At 40.1% G+C, this 25,269-nt stretch overlaps 1 protein-coding gene and 1 non-coding gene across 3 annotated transcripts in view; both read right to left on the bottom strand.

The window, feature by feature from the left end:
- Positions 1-829: 829 nt before the first annotated feature.
- The window catches only part of Rb1 (RB transcriptional corepressor 1), a 133,094-nt gene continuing 108,654 nt past the window's right edge, over positions 830-25,269 (bottom strand). The window contains exons 18-28 of one of the 2 annotated variants that reach the window (XR_383150.4): positions 24,636-24,751; positions 20,956-21,101; positions 19,576-19,721; positions 15,187-15,291; positions 13,982-14,095; positions 13,716-13,879; positions 10,797-10,827; positions 7,154-7,296; positions 6,504-6,553; positions 5,078-5,256; positions 830-2,464 (exon numbers count right to left, since the gene is read on the bottom strand). Coding sequence is in view for 1 of the 2 variants with exons in the window: in NM_009029.3 (NP_033055.2) it covers positions 5,183-5,256; positions 6,504-6,553; positions 7,154-7,296; positions 10,797-10,827; positions 13,716-13,879; positions 13,982-14,095; positions 15,187-15,291; positions 19,576-19,721; positions 20,956-21,101; positions 24,636-24,751 (1,089 nt within the window). In the remaining variant the exon portion in view is untranslated. Of the gene's footprint in view, positions 2,465-3,473; positions 5,257-6,503; positions 6,554-7,153; positions 7,297-10,796; positions 10,828-13,715; positions 13,880-13,981; positions 14,096-15,186; positions 15,292-19,575; positions 19,722-20,955; positions 21,102-24,635; positions 24,752-25,269 lie in introns of those variants that run through there. The other variant, NM_009029.3, reaches the window with a different exon arrangement.
- On the bottom strand, positions 14,735-14,823 carry Mir687 (microRNA 687). The gene has a single exon (NR_030459.1). It is a non-coding gene; the product is annotated as a microRNA 687 (primary transcript).

Consider the following 25,269-nt stretch of genomic DNA (forward strand, 5'->3'; position numbering starts at 1 on the left):
TTAGGTCTCTGATTAGTGATAGATTTCACCCAATTTACGCCAAGGGAGTCAAAGTTATTCTGTCCTTCTTCATTTTCAAAGAATTTAGATAGTGACCAGCGCAAAGGGATCAAAGTAAGTTGAGCAATTTTCTGATTAGCGGGTATAGTTATAGCACCACGAGGGCAAGCGGCTATGATTTTAATTTCTCCCTCATAATCATTACTTATAACACCTGGATAAATCTGCAGGCCTTCTACAATAGAACTGCTTCGTCCTAAGAGAAAACCACAGGTTCCTACAGGTAGTGGTCCAAAAACTCCGGTAGGCAGAGTTTGGACTCCCACTTCTGGGGTTAATGCTACATGGACAGTGGAACAGAGGTCCAGTCTTGCATTTCCTGGGTTTGACCTGACAAGCTCAAGAACTGATCTTGTTGGCTGGGCAGCAGATTTATAGCCCCATAAGCTGTCTTCTTTGAGTAACTCGGGGCCTGGGGCTGACCCCTTTCCTCGTTTCCCGGCACCGGGCGGCTCAAAACCCTCGTTTTATGCTTACAATCTTTCGCCCAGTGGCGGCCCTTTCCACACCGGGGACATATTCCTGGGCCACGGCCTGTTTGTCTAACCTCGGCACCCTTGTTCTGAGGACAATCAATTCTAAAATGATCTAAACCTCCACACTTAAAGCATACATTTTTCCCTCGTTTCCTTGAGAACATTGCCTGCGCGTGGGTTCCCTGCAAGGTCTCGCAGGAAGGCCCGATGTCTGCGCAAAGGCGGACATATCCCGCCAAATCTGTCGTTCCCTTATGCGGTTGAATCGCAGCTCGGCAAATTGCATTAGCATTCTCATAAGCCAATTGCATAACGAAAGGACTTCCCGTGTCCGGACTTCCAAGAATTCTACTAGCTGAAATCAAAAGCCTGTCCACAAAATCCTGATATGGTTCATCAGAACTCTGCCGAATGCTAGCTAAACTTCCACCAATCTCTCCTTTGACTGGCAACCTTCCCCAAGCACGGCGTGCGGCCGTCGCAATTTGCGCGTACACTGCAACGGGAAAATCAATCTGATTTGTCTGTCCCTCATAAGGGCCCTCTCCTAAAAGCATGTTGCTATCCCAGTCTGAGTTACCAGCCTGAGCGTTAGAAGCAGCAGTTTTTTTACTGGCGTCTCGCCATTCAGAATCCCAAAGCAAAAAATCTCCTCCTGACAGGGTAGCCTTAGAAAGAGTCTTCCAATCTAAAGGGGTTAAGTGTGACTCCACAACTGTGTCCAGTAATGCTTGAGTGAACGGGGCTGAAGGGCCATATTGCACAACAGCCGCCTTTAACTCTTTTATCAACTTGAAATCTAAGGTCTGGTAATGTCTGCCCCTAGTATCTTGTTGATCAACTACCTCGACCACCGGAAAGGCTAGCGTATTAGACATATTCTGTCCTTTCCCACGAGCCTGACTCACAACCTTTTCTAGCGGCACCTGGTGAACTACAGAAGAGTTACTCTTCTCCGCTTCTGACATCTTTTTTAGTTCCCGAAGCTCATTAGTCAGCCTCTGAAGCTTAATCTCAAACTCTAACTCGCTTAGTCGTGTGTCCCTATGAGTGGCACCTCCCGAAGTGGGGACTACAGGTGGAGCGGGAGATTCACAAGAGGACCAATTCTCATTAAGGTAATGGGCAGCTCCTCTATCTGAGTGATTTTTGTTAAAAATCAGTTTTTCATCCGAGTTTCCACATTTATCAATTTTTGAGTTAAGAAGATCTTTTTCTGAGGAGGCCCTCTCTGACAGGCACTCCTCCTGAGATACCACAAGCTCCGCCTGGGGGCAACTTAGCCCTGGGGAAGTGGCATCTTTTATTGCATCATTTACGAGCGCCCAGAGGCCTAGGGTAAAATTATCTGCCTGAGTGATTTTTAAGGCCTCACCAACTTTCTCCCAGGTTCCACAATCTAGTGTTTCTTCTTCCTTGAACCATGGGCAACAGCTATCTATCTTACCTAAAAAATTTTTTACTAATTGTACTTCGAGCCTTACTCCTCTGGCCTGAAACAACTCCTGAAAACTATTGGCAACCGCCTGATCCATGACTTTAAACCCTTTCTTCTTCCACCTAAGCAGCTTCCTAAAAAGCTGCGGCTAACCTGCCTGTTTCCGTTTCTAGTTCCGATTAACACGCTGCTGACCCAAGCAGAACCAGCGTTGGGTTAGCACTGATTCAAGCTTAATTCGTATCCTACCGCATCCTTAGCAACACTTTACAAAACTGAAATTTTAAGCTAGCGCTAGCATGTGTACCTGTCCGTTGCTCCGATGTCCGATACGAAGATCCTTTCCTGTGGAGCTCCAATGCAGCGTTCCTCTTAGCATCTCTCTGCCATTCTTCAGGTCCCAGTTCCGGCGCCAAAATGTTGCGGCCGCCAGCAGCTCGCAACGTGAACGGTTCGACTGAGAAGGCCGCTCGAGCTGTAAGAGAGGAATCTAGACGGGGCAAAAGAAGAAACGGAGCTAAGGCAATTTCATACTGATCAAAGCTCAAATTTTATTGTTGCGACACTAGTTATGAAGGAAGGGGGAGGGGACCCGATTCCCGCCGAATAATCTCTGGTCCAGTAGAAAGGTGCACGGGTGTGGCTCCGCAGGTTCCAGCAGTGGGCGTGGCAGAACGAATGAGCAGGAAGCTCCACCCCGAGCAAGCAGGTTTCAGGCTGGGGGAGGGGAGACTACATACCTGGACAGGTCTTTGGCTCATTTTTAAATGAACTTGTGATTCTGTTGAACTTTAAGAGTTCTTTGTATATGTTAGGTAACAGTTCTTTCTCAGATGTATCTTTTGTAAACATTTCCCACCCTGTCTGCCACTCTCTCCTCTCCACCTCTTTTTGACATCTTCTATGTAACCCAAGCTGGCTTCCCACTTATACCCTCCGGCCTCAGCTGCTGAGAACTTGGATCACAAGCATTTGTACCACAGTCAGATTTGTGTGGTCCTGTCTGATCTTATGTTTTTGTATCCCTGCCTGGCGGAGGCCCTACAGACATCTCTTGTTCTAAAGCCAACCAGTCTTCACTGAACTCACTACTGCACATGGCCTCCTCTCAGTTATTTTCATGTGTGGTTAGATTTGCTGTTTATCAACGAAGTAATGTTCAAATGTGGGAAGGCCCTGCAGCCGGCAGCTGCCAGCTAAACAGCCGCCTACTGTCTCTTCCCAGTCTTTCTATTCCCTGCTGTATACGTTGCTTTCAAGTTTTTAGTGTCTCCTTTTTCCTGTTTCTGGGAGGGCCTCACAAAGCATACAGCTTTTTAGACAAATTCATTTCATAAAAAAGGAGACACAAGAGAACAGAATATATTAATATATAATACATACCATATGAATGCATAAAAAGTATATTTCTGTAAATCTGTCGGTCATCAGAATGGAAAAGATGTGAGGAGAAAGCTCAGATGCAGAAAACACTTAACTCAGAGATCATATCACACCAGTAAGGCTCTGAACAACTAGTTTATTTTAAAATAGACAAACTATTATAGAAAATAGGAACATAGCAATTTGAATGTATAGTTTCAACCGGTACAAAAAAACAAAACCAATAGTGCAGTGTCTGCAGCTTTAAGAAATCTCGAAGCAGGATCTCTGAAAATTCCTATGATTCTGTCACTAATTCTAACTTGAACTCACTAGCAAAAGACCTAGAAGTATGGTAAGCCCTTGACCTAAAACCTAACTAATCTGTGTGATGATCATGCAAAACTTAATGAAGAAATGGGGGAAGCTGTCTATTGCTTTTGTTATTGAGATAACTATCAAACTAGTAAAACTGAAACTAAATTGAGGACAAAATAGAAATTTGTTTCCTAACAAGACCAGATTTCTTTTCAAAAAGTATGGAGTTTAGAAAAAGTGATTTTCTTAAATGCTAGCTGATGCTACCTTAAATATCCCCTATTTTAAATTATACCATCTCTAAATAAGTTAATCCCACAAGATAATTTAAATACACCTTTAGGTGGGGGGTGAAGGGAGTGCCTCTATTTTCAATGCAGCTGTTTTCATCTGAAGTTTCTGCACAGCTGGACTAGAAATGGTGTGGCTTTGAAGAAGCCAGAGTTATTAGACCAGATTGGCTTAAAAAATAGATAACTGCAAGTTCAAAAGACCCTGGAAGATGTACCATTCCAGAGAGAACACAAACATCCCCAGATGTAGAAGAACAGAGTAAACTGTTGAGATGTAATTAGACACGTCTATGAGGGAAAAAAACTGAAGGCTTCTATAGTTAACAGTCTGCTTGTAAATCACAATTAATTTGTATCTTGATTCTTCAGGACCCAGAAACATTAAAAAGTGCACTTGGGTTGTACTGTACTAGGGTCCTCTTAAGCACAGTTGTGGCCAAACTTGACTTTCAAGTACTACATGGGTACTTATAAATTCAGTGATCTGAATGATTGAAAGAAAAAAACAACCTCGGAGTATTATCAATAGTCTTCAGTTCAAAGCATGTGTTGGGTGAATAAAAGAATCGGTTCTTAGAGGGTCTGAGGTATGAAATCTGTGTCAGTAGTAAGACAGTATCATATGATTATACTTTTTTTGCTTGTATTTCAAAAGTAAAATATGTGAAACAAACACACGGCACATTAGATTCTAATATTAAAATAGTCCAATGTGTAGAAATTAGTACTTTTTCCCAGTTTGTAACAATCTGTTTCAGTAGAAGATTCAAGATAATTTGGTTGAATGTGGACAGTCAATCAACTTGCATTTGGAAGACAAGACACATTTTCTAAGGGTATTCACGTTAAATTAAAAAATACATATAAATTAATAAAACCAAGAGCAAACATCACACATGTGCCATGAGGAAAGGCAAAGTAGTCAGCCAGATGTAGGGGGTCAGGACCCCTGCAGAGGCCCTCACTTCTGAGGGCAGCAGGCTCATGTTGGAAATGCAAACAACTTGCTTTCATATTTTAAATGGCATGATCTGCACAAGATTCTCAATCCTGTGTGCTATCAATTCTCTACCATTGATTACAACATTGAAGTGGCTTACGAATCACCCACACAAATATTCAGCTTGTACCTGCACATTTTATATCTCTAACATGAGCAGAACCTGGGAACTAGTCACAACCATGAGCCAGGAGTCTGGTGTCCCCAGGGCTGAGGGTCCAGGGCCCTGAGGTCCTCACTTTTCCTCCTTGTTTGAGACATCCTTGCTCTCATTCATTCTCTGCTTTTGCATTCGTGTTCGAGTGGAAGCTGGAAAAGCAACAAGAATATTAATAGTGCTGAGGACTCTGGGAAAGTAAGTGGACCAGGGGCAGGCAGCCCACCATGTCTGCACATGGGGTCCTGTGGGGTGGGGTGGGGTTGGGGCACACAAAACTTGAAGAGATATAATAGAGATGTATTAATTCATATAACTAGTATTTTAAGTGGTTAGCATATTTAATTTAGGTTCAAACGACACACTTAAGGGAAAGGGCTTTAAAAGTATGCAGAAGAAGTACAGCTCTGCTGTGTGCTTTCTCTGGCAGCTGCCATGCATGTCCAGTACCTGCCTGTAAGTCCTCATCACCTTCACTGGCAGTGGCCCCCACAAGCTTCTAAACACTTCTACTTTTTCTAAGTCCCTTTCTTTGCCTATTACTGGGTCTTGCAGCAGCTACTCTTACTACCACAGCTATGTGCCTAAGACAACCAGAACACTTAGCAAATACCGCTTCCTTCCATCTACTTAATTTTTTAGTCTCATAATAGCTTAGGGTGAAATTAAATTTGTCATACTATTCCAAAAATAACATTCATTTTATTGATTGATTGTATATATAGCCTGTCTGTTGCAGTGCTGAGAACTTAACTCAAGACCTTGTGCACATTAGGCAGCAAACACTCTGCTACTCAGTGACAACCCCTCACCCCACCATTCTAAATTGCTGTCACACTGACAGACCTGATCCCAATTTCCACAAATCTGACTTCCAGTAATGGAAACCTCTGTTTAGAACTGTCTCAAAGCCTGGAGAGTAAGGAAGTTTAACAAGCCCCTGGTGGTTTGTGTGTGCTCCATGGGTGGCCCTAAAGTTGTCTGCATACCACCAGCACTGACTGGACTCAGTGGCTATGGAAAAGGAAGAGGAGATAAGGCTGGGAGTGCAGTTTAAGGGGAGGTGCCTGGAAGAAGAGAGAAGGTGGCCAGTGAGGGGAGAATGCCATCAAATCATACTGCATACATGTACAAAATTTCAAAAAGTAATATTTTAAAGTACAGATCAACATCAGCTTAAGACTATTCAAAGTGTGCTGACCCACACTTTGTGAAACACACTTAGTCTACCAATGTGTGAGGTAAATTGTATACTCCTGTTTGAACTACTAGTTTGTAAATGCATAAATAACTGTGCCACTTGAAGGAATAATGTGTGGATTCCTTCAGAGTCAAAAGGCTTTCTTCAGTGAAATCAAATGCTGCTTCCCTGTTTGCAAAGTAAGAGAGGGGAACTTACTCATTTCTGCCAGTTTCTGTTGGAATTTGGACTCCGCTGGGAGATGTTTACTGCAGATTGGGGGGAAAAAAAAACACATTTTAAAAGCATGCATGCAACTTCCTAGTAACTCTGTTGCTTTCAATTACATGCTATTATTTTGGTTTAATTTCAAAAGCTTCTAAGTGATCTAAAAAAAGATATCACAAATTTATGATCTTATATATTTTTAGTGGTTTTTATAGAGCATAATTTAGTATTTTCTAAGAGTTTTTTAATTTAATGTTAAAACTAACAAATTTGTATCAATAGCTGTGTAAGTCCATGCTTAGACTTGTAATGTCTAAGTCGTCATGAATTTATAGATGGCAGATTTGCATGTTGCTTTCCACTGTACCACTTTACACTTAGTATGTTGTTTTCTCTTGTTTTTCCAGACAAGGTCTCACTATATAGCTGTGGCTGCCTTTGATCTCCCAGAGAGGGGCCTCATCTGCCTCCCAAGTGTTGGGATTAAAGGCATAGGCTACCTTCTCCCACATCTAGTCTCTTTAGTTGTTCTCACAAAGTGGTAAACTGGCAGGACAAGGCCTGAGGGGACTCAGGACGGGGCTGACAGTGGCTCTGTGCTCTGCTCAGCTACCTGGAGCAAGCATCTCCATGGTTCCTACCTCCCATCTGCTTCATCGGCTCCCTCGATGTCAAAGCGCAGCTTTTTCAGTGGTTTGGGGGGGTTGCCGCCTTCAGCACTTCTTTTGAGCACTCTGTCACTATTACACACCATCTGGTTTATTTTCTGGAACTTTTCAGATGTCTGTAAATTACAGAGTTCTTATTTTAAACCATTAAATAGCCACATTTTGAAGTCAGCAGCTACAAATTTTATTTTGAGATGCACCAAAAGTTAGGCAAAAGTAATCTCTTCATTTTAATTCTCTGCCTTACTGGACTAAGTGACAGATTTAAAAACAATTAGCATAAGGATGCCAATTCTGCCTTCATTAAACACCCATTCCTCCTGAATCCTCCCATCTATGCAAGCAGCTGATTCTCCCATCTATGCAAGCAGCTGATTCTCCCATCTATCCAAGCAGCTCTGATTCTGTGCTATCCCTGCGCTGTCAAGCACTGGCTAAGCCTATGGCCTTGCTGGCACTCAACGCTTGAAACCAGGACTTCTCAGAAGTAGTAAAGGTGGATCCTATTTCTAGAACTGAAATTAAAACAAAAAACAAAAAAAAAAAACAAAAAAACAAAAAAACAAAAAACCAAAAACCTTTTTTAAAAAAAGCTGTGATTTAGAGGATTACATAGCAAGAAGGAAGGCCATAGGAGCCGTGACTGATATACTCCCTGAGGTGGATTGAGTCATGGGATGTTGATATATCACTAACCATCACTCATCATGGATGGCATTGTTGAAATGTTGCTAATTTATAAAGGTTTTTAACTTAAATATTCAAAGACTTCACAATTTTAGTCCAGGCAATATTACTAGACATGTGACCTTGGTAAGACATGCCAGAACAGGCACACCACCCAATCTCACCCAGTAGATAAGTATGTGGAAACAGTCTGTCTCTTAGCTTCCATTTCATGACTGTCTCAGGCATGTGTATTACATGTTAGTTAAGCCAACAAATGAAGTTAGACTTTCAGATAGAACTTAAACATGAACTGATTGGTGCATTAGATAGGATCAGCTTAATTTAATGAAAATATATGTAGAGTACATATTCAACATGGCAGAAGCTAAGTCCCAGGGCCTTATTACTATGCGGATGAATAGTGTCTCCATTGTTTCACAGGCTGCAGTAAGCAAAAGTGTGATGACCTGTGTGAGCTGCCTTGCGTGAGGTGTAAACGAATGGTCCCACAGCTCCTTTGTAAAGCCCAGCAGCTACAGCCCGTCTTCAATCAGCTGTCACAGCACTGAGGATTTGTAAAATGAACTTTTACATTTTATTTAGCATATAAACTCCAACCAACCGCTAGAGCAGTGCTTTTTAACCTGTGGGTCAAGACCCCTTTGGCAAAACTCTATCTCCAAAATTATTTGTTATAATTCATAACAATATCAAAATTACAGTATGATGTAGCAACAAAACTAAGGTTCTGGTTGGGGCCAGCACACCAGGAAAGGGCCTCGGTGTTAGGAGGGCTCAGAACTAGCCAGTGCTCTAGGGTGTGCACACAGCTGTTCCCTCTCTTTCTCCTCTCTTCCTCTGTTTCCCTTTTCTTTCCCTCTTTTGTTTTCACCTAAAACAACATTAATGCTATATAGCCCATGCGGGCCTACAAATCACCATGTAGCTCAGGTTTGCCACAAACTCTTTTTTATTTTTTTCTCTTTTTGAAACTAGATGTTGTTCATACAATATATTTTGATCAGTTTCCCCTCTCCCACTGAGTTTCCCTCCATTTTTCTCTCCCACTGGAATTTATACCCCTTCTGTCTTTTGTTAGAAAACAAACAGGCATCTAAAGAATAATAATAAATAAAATAAAACAACTAAAATATGACAAAACAAATACACAGAAGAAAAAGGGCCAAAGAAAAAGCATGAGGTGGGCATATGGATGCAGGGCACGGGTTGGTACACGCAAGAATCCCTCAACACACAAACTGAAAGCTGTAACACACACAAAGAAAAACAGCCCTAGGAGACAAAAAGGAACTTCCAAAGTTGCCACTGAGTTTGTTTTGTGTAAATTATCTACTGCTGGGTACAGGACCTGCCCTGAAAGTATAGTTTGTATCCTCAGAGAGACTATTAGAGAGAACTGATTTTTCATTTCCAAGTAGTCACAAATTCTTGATCCTTCTACCTCAGTCTTCTGAGATTATAAACCACTGTGCTTGGTTCATCATGAAACCAATTATTTAAAAAATTGTATTTATTGTTGTTATATATGTGTGCACGCTGTGTGTGAATATAACAGTATGTGTACTGTGGTGCACATGCCAACAGCAGAGGACAAACTTTAGGAGTCAGTTTTCTCCTGCCACCTTTCATGTGGATTCTTGGGGTCAAACTCAGGCCCCTGGGCTTATGCAGCAAGCACATTTACCTCAGGTCCTTATTGATCAGAGAAAGACTAGCACCGAGAGGGAGCAGAAGGCAGTGGGAGGTGGGGTGAGTAAGTACAGGAAGGAGTGTTAGAGCGCGGGGGTGTGGGAGGAGGCCAGTGCCAGAGTCATGCTGCAGAGGCTATTGTGCTTCATTTCAGAGGACCTCACTTCAAACTTCTGTAAACATTTCTATGAGATTGTACACATACATGTTACCACATAGAAAGATATGAGGTCTTTGTCTTCTATTCCTGCTCCTAAAACCCTTGGAACTTCCCAAGTGATAAGGAAGATAGGGCCATCTTTTGTTCTAATAAAGAGACTCCTGATAGGCCCTTAGTATCAGTATGGAGTCAGAAAGACAAGCCCTGGTTAGAAGCTGGGAATTTTCAACCACGGTTCCTAACCTTCAGAGTAGGGAAAGTGGGTAGACATTTAGTTAATCAACTATTTGTACAAAATCCAATCCTTTAGCATTAGGCTTAGGAGAGCTCTGGAGATGCGGACTCCACAGGAGCGGGCCAGAAGCCCCAGTGGACATCACCCTATGTGTCTCTTCATCCGGCTGCTCATCTGTATCTTTTGTAATAAACTGCTATGGTCAGTAAACTATTTTCCAAAGTTTTATGAGTATTCTAGCAAATGGTCAAACTGGAAAAGAAAGATATTACAGGGATTCCCTGACTGTTGGCCAGTTTGGTTAGAAAATTAGTGCAACCCAGGAACTTGCCACTTACGACCTGGGCGAAGTTAATGACCTGAGCCCTGGAGCCAGTGGGATCCAAAGACTGCTGGGTAATCTGTCAGACTGAACTGGATGACAGCAGCTATGCATACAGTTGGAGAATTTATGTTTCACTTTGGGAGTACTGGGAACATAAAAACACTTTATGTGTGTATACAAATGACTATTTACATGTATATTACATAATCTCAGAGAAATGTTTAGAAAAAACTTGCAAGTTTCCCAATTATGAATATTATTCAAAGTTAAACCTGATTTGAAAATAACCTGAGACAGCCTAAAGGACCTATCTAGGCAACAGTGCCTTTAATCTCAAATTATGAAAATCTTCTATTTCTTTTTTAGTTGCAATATAAGTCACTGATGTCCACACAAGATGTTTAACAACAGAACACTAAATAAAGGATGATACAGGGGCACATAGCTCTTGCATCATACTGTCCGGTATATTTTATATAACATTCCATGACACCACTGTTCATAAAAAAATACTCACCCCAAATGATTCACCAATTGAGACCAAGATTCTGTCAAGTTAAGATAAAATGTGAGTTAGTTGTGAGAACTAGACACAGACCGTGCAGACATGCCGAGATGAACATAGGTGCACACTCTCAGCCACCACATATCAAAGGCTCCCTGCCCCTGCAACCACCAACACCTGATACCCATCAGGGGGTTGTTGGGCCAATGCTAGTATGATTAAGACATAACCAGGAAGAGGTTGTTTGTTTGTTTGTTTGTTGTTTGTTTTGGTGCTGAAAGCCTCAATATGCTAGTGATGCATTCTACTACTAAGCTACACCCTAGCTCTTAGATTTGCAACAAGAACTCTGTGTTTGCAGAGCATAATTCTGCCATGGTCCACATTTAAAGAGGATTTTTAGAAAAACTTAAGATTATCTTTACTTAGTTCCTCATAAATCAACAAATGTAACTTCATTCTAATTTAAGTTACATTTGATACAAACTTAGGCCAATAAATAAAACTTAAAAGACCAGTAAGATGGCTCAGCAGGTAAAAGCACTTGTGGCCAAGCCTGGTAACTTGGGTTTAGTCCCTCAAACTCATGGCAGGAGAGAGTGACTCCAGCAAGTTGTGCTCTAACCACACACATTCACAGTAGCATGCATGGCCCCACATAGATAAAATAAATATAAAACAAAACAACAATAAAAAAGGGCTGGTGAGATGGCTTAGCAAATATAGGCAACTGCTCCACATACCTAGCAACCTGGGTTCTAGCTATCACAGAAACCCACATAAAGGTGTTCAGAGACAACAGTCTCTACAAAGCTGTTCTCTGTCCTACCCATGTGTGCCATGGCATGCGAGCCCCGCTCATCCCAAGAAATATAACTTTATAATGTATGCTTATAAAGAAATAATCACATTTTAATTAGTATTTATATTGGTATTTAGTAAATGCTATTTGTTATGTGAGATACTTATTCCATTTGTCTTCATTTCAGCCACATTACAAGGGGTTGAAACTAGGGCCTTGTCAAATGTGTTAAGCTAGAACTCTATCGCTAAGCTACATCCCAAAACTTTGACCTTTTAGTTTAAGACAGGGTCTCACCGAGTTGGCCAGCAGGTGTAGCCTCCTAAGCAGCTGAGATTATAGGTCTATGTTACCAGACTTAATCTTAGTTATAATTTATATTTTTGATAATTAAGGTGAAAAAGCATTTCTATATGTAGCTCAATAAAGAAGTAGTAGCTATGTAGATTGTCCTGTCTTCCATCTCTTTGGTTAAGTGACATCCTCCCACGCACATTTGATTAATCAGAGTACCTAAGCATGCTGCATGAACAGAATGCCACAGTTCTCTAACGCTTTACCAGTGATGTGCCCATTGGGATGCTTAATAGTGTGACCTTTTCCCTGGCTAAAATTAGCACCAATGCACGCTGGGCTTGTTGTTTCCTTCCTGTACTTGAGAAACTGAAGCAGTGAGTTTGAAGCTACCCTGGGTTACATATTGAAAGATAAAGCTTCTTAGAGGAAAAAAAAATAAGATTAGCAACTGGGGAGGTAGGAACTGGGAAGAGGGGAGGGTAGCAATCAGAATGTATGGTAAATAAATTAATAAATTAATGGGAACAAAGAATAGCAATACAGAACTGATTTTGATTAAGATCAGCAAACAGCCATCATTATAATCATAATATGGATTATTTATCACCATCAGAAACTTCCAGAGTATACACTGCCAAGTCATGTGGCAGCATGGGACTCTGTACATTTACCTAAGAAGACATGGTGTTACATCTTAGCATGTTACACAGTGAGCTGAGGACACCTGTACACAGATAATCAGTTACAAAGCACATCATACAGAGAGGGATCTGGACACACACAGCAGCCTTTCACCGTATTTCCAGTTATGTTTTACTTCATGTTTTTCTACAAAGTTTGAAAATGTATTCACAAGTGTGCATTTCTCATGTAATTACTGTACTACTCGGGTAGCTTCTAAGAAGCTAATAAAGTGCTTCTTCTCATTTACTTTTCTTGCCCACCAGGTACAAACTACAGGTACTGAAAACGGCTGCTGAGATGGCATTAACTATACTAGTTAATGGGACTTCTGCTTTATAAACATCCAGCCAGTTTCAAGTAGCCTATGATAACACCTAAGTAGTCCAGTGAAGGGCTTCAAAGCCAGACTCCAAAGCGTATATCCTTATTTCTATTTCTGTGTGTGAATGATCTGTGTGTGTGAGTGTGAGCAAGTGTCTCAGAATCAGAGAACAACTTTTGTAAGCTGGTTCTCTGCTTCTTCTATCCAGGACTCAAACTCAGGTCATTAGTTCTGTGGCGAGTACTTTCATGGGTGGTACATGCTGCCAGCCCTAATGACTCCATTTTCATAACAAGCAAAACACTATAATCCATGGAGCTTACAGTAAATTTTTAATAAAGATTCTGGGTGTGATGGCATACACCTTTAATCTCAGCAGTCAGGAGGTAGAGGCAGGTGGATCTCTGAGTATGTACCCTGCCTGTTCTACTTAGCAAGTTCCAGGCCAGCCAACGGCTACATAGTGAGACCCTGTTTCAAACAAACAAACATGTTAACCTAAAATGTTCTACTTTGATGGCTTATGAAACTATTAGTGTTTTGAGGCACACGTGGATATCGGTTCTTAAGCTATACACAGAAGAGACCTCAGCAGCTAGGCAAGCACGAGTGATACACAAGCCCATCCAGGCACACACCTTTTCTTTGCCCCCCACCCCCCAAAAAAACCCTTTTCACACATTCACTAAATGCACATAAAGAAATCAGACATTCAACAGCCTATCCCATTTTGAATTTTAAAAAGCTTTACATTTTCATGTTTAAATCAAAATTGCCAAGTGCAGTATTACTGTTTTCAGCATTCCCTTAAAAAGGAAACACCAACCTTGATCTCGGAGTCATTTTTGTGGGTGTTGGCAGACCTTCTGAAATTTTATAAGGACTCTTTAGGGGTGATATATAGATGTTACCTCCAGGAATCCGTAAGGGTGAACTAGAAAACTTGTAAGGGCTTCGAGGAATGTGAGGTATTGGTGACAAGGTAGGAGGCTAGACCCAAAACAAAAGAAAAAAAATCATCGATGTAGTATTTTGGTAGGATCCATTATATTGTTATTAGATTTATCCAATTAAAGAATATTTTCAACATACCCTGGTGGAGGCATACTGTAAAATATTTGTTTTTAGTCTCTGCATGAAAACGGAGTTATAGAATACTATAATGGAATCAAACTCCTCTTCTCTGATCAAAACACGTTTAAAGGTCTAAGGAAAAAAAACATGTTAAATAAATTTAAGAACTTCTCTTTAACTTTTATTTTAAAATAATTGTATTTAGTTTTATTTAAAAAACACATTTTATACAGAAAACAATAATCTAACCAAGGCTCCCTTAGACTGAAATTATAGGTACCCTATTTAAAGTGAAATGTCACCAAGGTGATCCAGAGAAGGGGCCTGGCAGCCACCGACAGAATGCTGGCCATTCTACAAGGGAGTTAGGCTGTGCTAACCAAAACCCAGCACCATCAGCACTACTATACAGACAACATTCACTGGCCCGTAGCAGCTTTCAACCCCTCATCTAAAGGGTTTAGAACATGTACACCACTCTCCTGCAAGAAACAGATTTTTCGTAGTAGAAACAGATTTTTTAAGTAGATTTTTACAAACAAGTTTTTGTTTAATAAGCAGGGTCTAGCTATGCAACCTCATACTTCGTGACATCTTCTTCTCACTTATTCTGAATGAGAATTACAGGTCTGGGACACCAGGTCCCACTTGTATAAATGTTCATCAGGTAAAACTAAAGACATCTTATGGAGTGCCTCTGTTAAACAATATGTATATAACCAATTTAGAAAATAACTCCAAATATATAATGCAAACTAAACTGGTTTGTATCACTTTCCAAGAATACAATGACAGACTGAAACAATAACCCAGGATTCATTGCTGCATTCCAGGATAGTGTAAAATGTGTGTCAGACTATGTGTGTTTTACCATGATAGCATCTGTGGGAGAAGAATTTAGAGGTATAAAATGGGCTTGCACTGGGAAATTTTACTAGGTCTTTATAAGGACTGACTTATAGTATCTTTTCCTGCGGAAAAATAAAAACTATATGTTATGTCAAAGTTTATTTCAAATACCCCAGTTATTATTATATACAAATATAGTACTATTTATGAAGATTTGGATTTCATAGTTTGCCATAGTTTTATAATTATACTTCAGTTACAAATAATTAACCAACACTAAAGAAGTAAATAAGGATATATGATCTCTATTTAACAACTGAAGTAAACTATGAATACTGATTTATTTTTCAGTCTTACCATGAGCGGCTACCTACCTCCTGGGCAGCGTGAGGAAGATCCTTGTAGGCAGTGACGATGATTTTGAACTTGAGGTCGATGTTCTTCACCTTGCAGATGCCATACATAGAGCACATCATAATCTAGCAAGCGAGTGACAGAGGCATGAGGGACCATACTACCTCACCTGGCTCTTTTAAGTATTATTAAAAGAAGGAAATTTAATTTCTTCTGAGTTTTCCCCTTATTCTGAGCTGTTCAAAAGTCTACATAAGGTATTTAATCAAAACATTTGTATTTACAGAACAAAATGCAAGCAGCTAACTCAATTACTCATGACTGACTACCAAGTTTGTAAAGTACCCTGACTTTGGCTTCAGTTCTTTAGTATATATCAAAAGTATTGAAACTCTTAGAACAAGCTAATTGTATGATGAATACTGTTTTAAGGCTGTGTGAAAAGTTTCAAGCTATCAACTGAAGTGACATGTAATAATCTAGGGAGTAAGAAAGTGCTGCTGACAGACCTTACATTGCTCATGGTGTTGTGATCTGTGATCTGAATGTAGGCTGGATCTGTTTTGTTGCTCAATTTTCATCAGAACATATCCTTATGATAAATGGATTTTCTATATGGTATCTTTCAATAAAACAACATTTAAAATGTAAAACTAAGATTTGAAAATGATTCCCTGGGGCCTTAAATATCAATTTTTAAAACGGCTTTTTTGGTCTAGTTCAAGTGTTGGTCATTTCTGTACCATTTTTGCTTCCATCTGCTCTGAGCAAAGGTTTCTATCCCCACCCCTGCTCAGTGTGTGATGACTGAGCTTCCCACCGAGCGCCACTGATGACGACAGACCAACTGATAGTCTTCTTCTACTTTAATATCTTCACGTTTCACTCATAAAACTCGGAATTGCAAAAAAAAAAAATCTCTAGGAATCTGGGTTTCCCTTTTATAGAAAGTGGCAGGAACATAAAATAATAGCTATCTATTTAAAAACACAGTGTACTGCAGCTTATACATCCAAATACATGTTAAGTTATAATTATGTTTTTGTTTAAAATATCATTCTTGTTGGGAACATTACCAGTCTTACTGAAATAAGAGGATTATATGAGAATATTATGAAAATTATGCACCACTAAAAGAACTAAGATGACACTAAGTTCCTCAAGTTATGCAGATGCCAATATCGACTGAAAAGTAAAAAAGCTAATTTTGAATTACTAAACAGTAAGTGTTCACACACACACACACACACACACACAAATCCCCATACCTATGGGACCTCATTGGTGAATTCAGCAAAATTCCAAGAAGAAAAAGACTCAATATCAATATCAATTCTTAAAAAGTTCTTCTGAAATTAGAAGTTCCCAACTATCTGTATGAAGCTAATACTTTGCTGATACAAAAATCACACAGATCAACAAAACAATGAAATAAAAATAATTTCCTTTATTATTAAAGAGAATAGAATACATAGGAGTATAGTTAATAAAATAAATGTAAGGGGCTGGAGAGATGGCTCAGCAGTTAAGAGCACCAACTGCTCTTCTGAAGGTCCTGAGTTCAAATCCCAGCAACCATATGATGACTCACAACCATCTGTAATGAGATCTGATTCCCTTTTGTGGAGTGGAGTATCTGAAGACGGCTACAGTGTACTTACTTATAATAAGTAAATAAATCTTTAAAAAAATAAATGTAAGACTTGTATTCTGAAAACTATAAACTATTATTGAAAGAAATTAAAGCCTGGAAGGATGGGAAGGAGCCGCATCCTCCGTATGGATTGAAGACTTCATGCTACATGTGACATCCCCCAAACTGACACATTAGCCCGTGAACTTTCTTTCAAAATCTTCAGAGAAAATGACAAGTCAGTCCTAAAACTCACATGGAAATTTAAGTTTCAGGACAGTTAAATTGATCTTGCAAAAAGAACAAAGTACAATTGTGTCTCTTTATTCCAAAAAATTGGAATGCTATAGTAACTAAGACAGTGTATTCTCACCAAAATAGCTACATAGATAACAGACTGGAAATGAGTCTCAGGAATAAACATGTGTACACTAAAAAAAAAAAAAAATCAATAGACTTTCAACAGCTGTCAACAGAGAAAAAGAAAAAGAATAATAATAAAAAAAAAGGATGCATTTCAAGAGATGGTGTGGGAATGGGCATAGCTCAGTGAAGTGTTTGCCACAAAGTAAGAGGCCCTGGATTCACACCAAGGAGAAAGAGTGAGAGGAAAGAGGGGGGTGGGGCTCCTGTGCTGGAACAACTGGAGGGAGAAGTCCTCCCCTGCCCTCTTGCAAAACTAAGTCAAAGTGGATTGAAACTGAAACAGAAAACTAAGAGCACAAAGCTCTTGGGAAAAATGAGGTCTTGATGCCTCCAAACTTGACAATGTTTTTGTTCATACATCAAAATACCAGTAGCCAAAACAACCAACCATCACCACCAACAACAACAAAAAAAAAAGAAGCAAAAAACAAAACAAAAAACAAACCAAAGATGACCTGAAGTTTCTCAGAGGATAAAACATTTTCAAAACACATATTTCATAGAAAAAGATATATACAGAACATATTTTTTTTTTAAATCATTGCCGCCTGTTGTGGTGGCTGTGCCTTTAATTCCAGAACTGAGGGGCAGACTTAGGCAGAGCTCTGTGAGTTTGAGGTCTGTTTGCACACCGCCACGCTCAGTGAGGAAGACTCTTGCTGTCTTTTCAGAAAGGATTTTAACACACACTTCTCTAAAGCAGATGTTCGCTATCATTAGCTACCAGCTACATATGCCTATGATCCAGCCCCAGGGGACCCAATGTCTCTGGCCTTCACAGATACTGTAAACATGCATGTACCTACACATAGAAACACCCTCCCACACACACTTAAAAATAATAAATCTTTAAAAATAAAACATAAATTGGTAAAGCCATTTTAGAAAATATCCCTGCCATTTCTCAAAAAGGTTAAAGATTTAACATATGACCCAGAAATTTTACTTACATATACATAGAAAAATAAAAACATGTTTTACAAACCTTATATATGAATATTGACATTATTCATAATACATCAAAGAAGAAATAATCCAGTTTCTATCAACTGATGAATTATAAACATAATGTAGTATGTGACAGAAACTACAACACAGATGAACCTTGAACCTGTGCTCTATAAAGAAGCCATCCACACTCAAGGCTGGGGACGAAGTTCAGTGGAAGAACATTTGCCTAGGATTTGCAAGGTCATAGAACTCAGTCAGGACCCTACCCTGCACACCTGCACACACGTGCGCGCGCGCGCACACACACACACACACACACACCCTAAATATGAAATTACATATGATTCTATTTACATAAAATGTTCAGATTCGACAAATCTACAGAAAAAGAAAGTAGATTTATGTTGTTGAGGACTCTTAGAGACAACAGAGTTTCTCTTTGGTGTGAGAAAATGGTTTAAATAAAATAGATTGTGTTAGTAGTTTTACAACTCTACAAATATACTAAATCACTGAACTATACATTTAAAAATGTATGCTTTGATAAACTGCACACACTCCTCTAAATGTTTTTTATCCCCTTTAAGAAGAAAAAGGAAGCTAGGAGGAATTATTCTGTTTATAAGCCCCACTTTCCTTCCCCTCCCCACATTCCTGTTTTGGAGTCTCTGATTCTTTGTAAATCTTTTTTTGTTGTTGTTGTTTTTGTTTGTTTGTTTGTTTGTTTGTTTCAAGACAGGGTTTCTCTGTGTAGCCCTGGTTGTCCTGGAACTCACTTTGTAGACCAGGCTGGCCTCGAACTCAGAAATCCGCCTGTCTCTGCCTCCCGAGTGCTGGGATTAAAGGCGTGCACCACCACCACCCGGCTGTAAATCATTTTTTGTTACTAGGATCAGAGCACCAGTGCTCTGTGTATGACAGGCAAATGCTTCACCACTGAACTACAACACCAGCTTTTTTATTATTGAATTTTGAGACAGAGTCTCACTAAGTGGCCAGAGTGGTCTTGAACTTAACATGTAGTGCTGGCAAGTCCTCAAATTTGTGAGTCAGCCTCTCAAGAATAGTTGTGATTACAGGCATACACCATATCTCCTGGTTAGATAGCTGGCTGGTCTCTGGCTCATGTCATTTCCACAGTAAAATGAAATCTAGCTTATCACAATACAGAAAAGGTTAAATGTTTGTGTCATTAAATAGTTATTAAAATATATACCTCTAATTTGTAAAAGCTATATAAAAAATATAAATGGTATTCAACAAGGAACTCTATGTATGTTATACAATGTATGGTAATATATACTACTAAGCTAATGTAGATGGTCACTTGAATGTGATATATAGCACACAGTCAACTATGAGCAGGAAGAAACGATGGGGAAGTGACTGCTTTTCTTACCTGGTCCAAATGTCGGTCTCTCATGAGCTCATACTCATTTTGCAATGTATGCTGAAACAGAGTCCAGATGATGTGCTCTAGCTCTGGGTGGTCAGACAGAAGGCGTGCACAGAGTGTATTTAGTCGGAGATATGCTAGACGGTACACTGCAGACAGAAGGTGAAAGGGCCTGCTTACTGTCCATTCTCAATTATGAGGGGATTTTTTTTTGAAACATTAAATTCCTTTATACTATTGTAAGTAGCATTTAAACAATAGCCTAACCTCCAAGGCTGTTTTCCTTAAATAAATGACCCCTAGTATTAGCAGCATTCCATACACAAGGCTCAGTAATACTTGCTGAATTAGCTATTAAATTATGAAACCAAGGCAGAAGGGAAAGGTCATATGATCTTGTGAAATCAGACAGACAAAATACGATTTCCTTTGGTTCTGTCGGTAATTATTCAGCATAGGTGTTGGAAATTTCCATTAACAATTTTAGAGCCGGGAGGATGGTGGTGGCACACGCCTTTAATCCCAGCACTTGGGAGGCAGAGGCAGGCGGATTTCTGAGTTCGAGGCCAGCCTGGTCTACAGAGTGAGTTCCAGGACAGCCAGGGTTATATAGAGAAACATTGTCTCGAAAAACCAAAAAAGAAAAAAAAAAAAACCTAAAAAACAATATTAGAGACATTATTTTTAAATAATGGAATTGCAAGTGATTATTCTCTTTCCCAATCCTAAAAGAAAAGCTCTTACCATGCATTTTTATATAAATATCAGTGGAACATAAACTTGAAAATTATAAACTGTACTGGTGCAAAATGATGTGACAGAAATTTAGTTTAAGAGTACCACTACAAATACAACTTCTGAGAGAAGGAATCTGAATTTTATACATTTACTCATGGTTCAAGCTGTTCCTTTAAAGACTTGCATAAACAGAACTCTTCAAAGCTAACAATTTATCCCCACAGGCTATACTTGAAAAGGGATTGGTTTTTGTTTTTTGTTTTTTGTTTTTGTTTTTGTTTTTGTTTTCGAGACGATGTTTCTCTGTGTAGCCCTAGCTGTCCTGGAACTCGCTTTGTAGACCAGACTGGCCTCAAACTCAGAAATCCACCTGCCTCTGCCTCCTGAGTGCTGGGATTAAAGGCGTGTGCCATCAATGCCCGGTTTAACCCCTGTTTAAAGCATTTTATATGCATTTAATTGTCCCCTAATCCCTGTAAGTTAATATTATTGTAGGGTATATTATTTTTTTTTTTCATTTATAAGCAAAGAAACCAAGGCATAGAGATATCAAGTGATATGCTTAGTGTCACATATCTTAAGTACTGGAGCCACAACTTAACCTAGTCCATGAGTCTGAGCTCTTGAGAGGAATCTTTTACTGACCTTTTTTGTAAAACAGGGCAAGGGAGGTAGATTTCAATGGCTTCTGAGTATGGAAGGCTGAGGCTGCTTGTGTCTCTGTATTTGCAGCAGAATTTACACGTGTAGTGGAAGTTCTTTTCTTTGGAGATCTTAGAGGAGAAAGATACCTAGATATACATACAGAAGATAAGTGTTCGTTTCACACCCAACCCTAAATTGTGTTCAATTGTACTCATGTATTCAGACATATTTTAACTATTTGATTAATATTCTATACCAAATTCCAGGAGTTAGCTACTTAAATACAAACTGGAAAAGCTAGCTTAACAGGAAAAATATGCTAACTTTCTAAACCCCAATGTCCCTGACTTTCCTTTCCTTTCATAACTGACAACTGTAAAATTACTTAACTTGTACAAAAGCAGGTCTCCCTTGAGTTCTAGATGCAAATATCCAATTATGAAATGGATAGTACTACCTGATCCTCACACCTTCTATGGCTAAAGCAGAACTCTGCATTCCTTCACCTAGTCTTTCTCATCTCAAACAAATGTCACTACATCACATCTGGTGTGTTAATGTAAAGAGCCTAGGAGTGCAATTTTAAAATTTCTCAATTTGTCCAGTTCCTCAAATGTGCTGCAAATCAAATCAATATAAAACCTGTTATACAGAATACCCAGGACACAACCCACAGGACTCAAGAAGGCTAACAAGCCCAAGGACTTAATTGAGGATGCCTCAATCCCACTTGGGAGGGAGAAGAAAACAGTTATGGGAGGAGGAGAGAGAGGGACCTTGGTAGAAAAGGGGACAGGGAACATGATCAGGTACTGGGGGAAACAAGACTGAAGCCCTGAGGGCCAGCAAAAAGAACGGAAACAGGTAACCCTGGGAAGGAGGAGGGAGGAGAACCCTCTAGAGTGTACCGGAGACCTGGGAAGTGAGAGACTCTCAGGATTCAAAGGGACCTTGGATGAAATGTCCAACAGTGGGGAGAGAGAACTCGTAGAGTCCACCTCCAGTAGAAAAACAGGGCATCAAGTGGAGGGATGGGGTTGCCATTCCACAGTCAAAAGCTCTGACTCGCCGGGCATGGTGGCACACACCTTTAATCCCAGCACTCGGGAGGCAGAGGCAGGCAGATTTCTGAGTTCGAGGCCAGCCTGGTCTACAAAGTGAGTTCCAGGACAGCCAGGGCTATACAGAGAAACCCAGTCTTGAAAAACCAAAATAATAATAATAATAATAATAATAATAATAATAATAATAATAATAAATAAATAAAAAAACAAAAGCTCTAACTCAGAATTGTTCCTATGTGAAAGAACTACAGGGACAAAAATGGAGAAGAGCATGAGAGAAAAGAGGTCCAGTGTGACCGACCCAAACTGGGCCCTGACACTGTTACTGATGCTGTGGTATGCTTGCAGACAAGGGCCTAGCATGGCTGCCCTCTGAGGGGACCAACAAGCAGCTGAAAGAGTCAGATGCAGATATTTGCACCCAATCAATGGACAGAAGCCAGGAACCCCTGTGGTTGAATTAGGAGAAAGCTAGAAGAAGGAGGAGGGTGGCCCCATGGATAGACCAGTAGTCTCAACTGACCTGGATCCTTGAGATCCATCAGACAACGAGCCACAAACTGATATGAGGCCCCTGATACATATACAGCAGAGGACTGCCTGGTCTGGGTTCAGTCTGGGAAGATGCACCTAACACTCAAGACACTGGAGGCCCCAGGGAGACCTGGTGGGATGGGGGGTGAGGGACATCCTCTTGGAGATGGAGGTTGGGTGGTGAAGGATGTATGGGGTGGGGAGTGGTTGGGGTAGGGGGGAGAAGCAGGCCAGGAAGAGGATGAAGTCTGGACTGTAAAAAAGGATTAAAGAATAAAAATAAATACATTTAAAAAAAATTTCTCAATTTGTCCACTTCCTCAAATGTGCTATAAATCAAGTCAATATAAAACCTGCTATTTCTATCTCAAAATACATTCCAGACCCTTCTTTTCCACCTTTAATGTTTATGATAGTCCAAGATACCTATATCCCTTATTATTTATTTTAAAGAATTATTTATTTTGTGTATATGAATATACTGTAGCTATCCTCAGACACAACAGAAGAGGGCATCAGATCCCATTATACATGGTTGTGAGCCACCATGTGGTTGCTGGGAATTGAACTCAGGACCTCTGGAAGAGCAGTCAGTGCTCTTAACCACTGAGCCATCTCTCCAGTCCCTGCATCCCTTATTTAAACTATAAAGTCTTTGAAATTTTCTTTCCATTTTCTTGACTTGACATCTCCTAGCCCTCAAGCCCTCCCATATTTCAAATAGCAACTAGATAGTCTCTTAATACAGATTATTCACAGTTGCATTTGTGTGTGAATGGTTTCCCACTACCTTATAACATCTATGCATTTAGAGCCTCTAGCTCCAGTGTGCTGCTTCTGCGTCAGCCTTACACTTACTGCTCTGACTGTGAGCCACCCACCCTGGGTTTCTTTCTAGTCCATAATATAGGCATTTTCCCAAAAGAGGAAAAGTTTTGTCTGGTCAGCATTACGTTGCCTTCCAGGTCTCCAGTCAAACTATGACGTCATCTCCTGGGTCTCCCCTCCTCTCATTTCATTGGTTTCACTGTTGCATGAGTCCTCTAAACTAAACTCATACTAGTCTATGTGTTCACTGCTTCCTTCCTGTGAGATGCAAAGTCCTATAAGGGAAAAGGACCAGGCCATCTAATCATATCAGTAACTGGTACTGTTAACCTAGCACTTTACAAATAACCATTTCCTGAATTACAGGAACATATAAAGCTGACTTATGTGAAAATATTACCTAACAAACAAACTCATGCATGAATACACAGTCTCTGTGGGTCAGAAATACTTTGGGTGGAAGTTACCATGGAAATGATATCACAGGAAAATGGTTTATCACAGAATGCTGTATTTCCTCACTGAATCAGGTAGAAACATGGAGCACGTTTCTATGAAAGGACAAAGCTAGAGGGCTAAGAGAGCATGTACTGTGATCTGACTACTTGGGTTCATTTATGTGCATCTTAAGCAAGCTCCCTTGTTTCCCTCATTGCTACTTTACAGGTAACTGGTGCTGATACAGTATCTTCTACCTTACGAGGCTGGTATGAACTCTAGGGAAAAATGTGAATCTGACGTACCTATGTAAATGCCCCAAATACAGGGAACCCTGACTAAATGTCAGCTGTTTCTTCTCTCAGCATCACCACTCCACACTAGCGATGTGTAATAGTCCATTACTCCACACTTACTCTGTGCCTCTCCCCAAATGGTCTGATACATATTCTCTGAAAATCTCTCCTGCTTTCTGGCTGTTTCAGAAACAAGTAAGTTCGGACTCTTGGGATATTTCCTCTTGCTTTTCCAATTCTCATGCTAAAGTCCTATCTGATCATTCGGACCTATCTAAAGCAGCATCAGCTTTGTCATGAACGATTAATTCCCCGCTACACCAACACCATGTGATTCAGTAGCTTTGTACTTCTTTATTTGACCTTACTTGGGTCATGTGTCTTAGATTCCTAACACTTAAAAGAAAAAATAGTATCTTAAGCAAAATTTCAGTCCTACAATTTCTATATAGCGCTTTGAGCTTCCCTTATGGCCAGAGTATCTCTGCAGTTTGAATGAAAGCACGGTGCCTTTACTTACATATCTGCTGCAGTATGGTTACCCTGGAGAGGCAGGCTGAGAGGACAAGCAGGTTCAAGGTTATCAGGTCCTTCTCCATCCTTGGACTGCTTAATGAGATCAAATAAAGGTGAATCCTGGATAAAAGAAAATGGCATTATAACAACATCAGCAGGTATGGCTTTACTGAGTACATATGAAAACCATGCTTTGTTGTTGCAGGATATCTGACCACACTGTGAACCTGGGATTGTGTTAAAAAATGATTTCTAGTGTGGTGTGGCTCATCCCTTCCCACACACCTTTAGCCCTGCTGACCAGAATACAGACAGCCTTCATACACACCTTTAATCCCAAACAATGAAGGTAAAGGTAGTTTGGAGAAGGAAGTTTGAAAGTGATGTCTAATTGAGTGGCAGACAAAGTAACAAATCAGAGATAGGTTGACAGAATAGGATACGCCTAACTCTCAAGAGAGAGGAAAAAGAAGCTACTGGAGGGAGCCATGCAGAGAGAGAGAGAGAGAGAGAGAGAATGGAGAAAGTAGTCAGGGGTGAAGACAGAACAAGCTGGAAAAGGAGCAGGAGCCAGAAGATCAGAACACATTGCCAAAGTTAGTATGAGGCCACATAGAGCAATTCAGTCAGAGATGCCA

The sequence above is a fragment of the Mus musculus genome, chromosome 14 (genome assembly GCF_000001635.26).
Source record: "Mus musculus strain C57BL/6J chromosome 14, GRCm38.p6 C57BL/6J".
Lineage (NCBI taxonomy): Eukaryota > Metazoa > Chordata > Mammalia > Rodentia > Muridae > Mus > Mus musculus.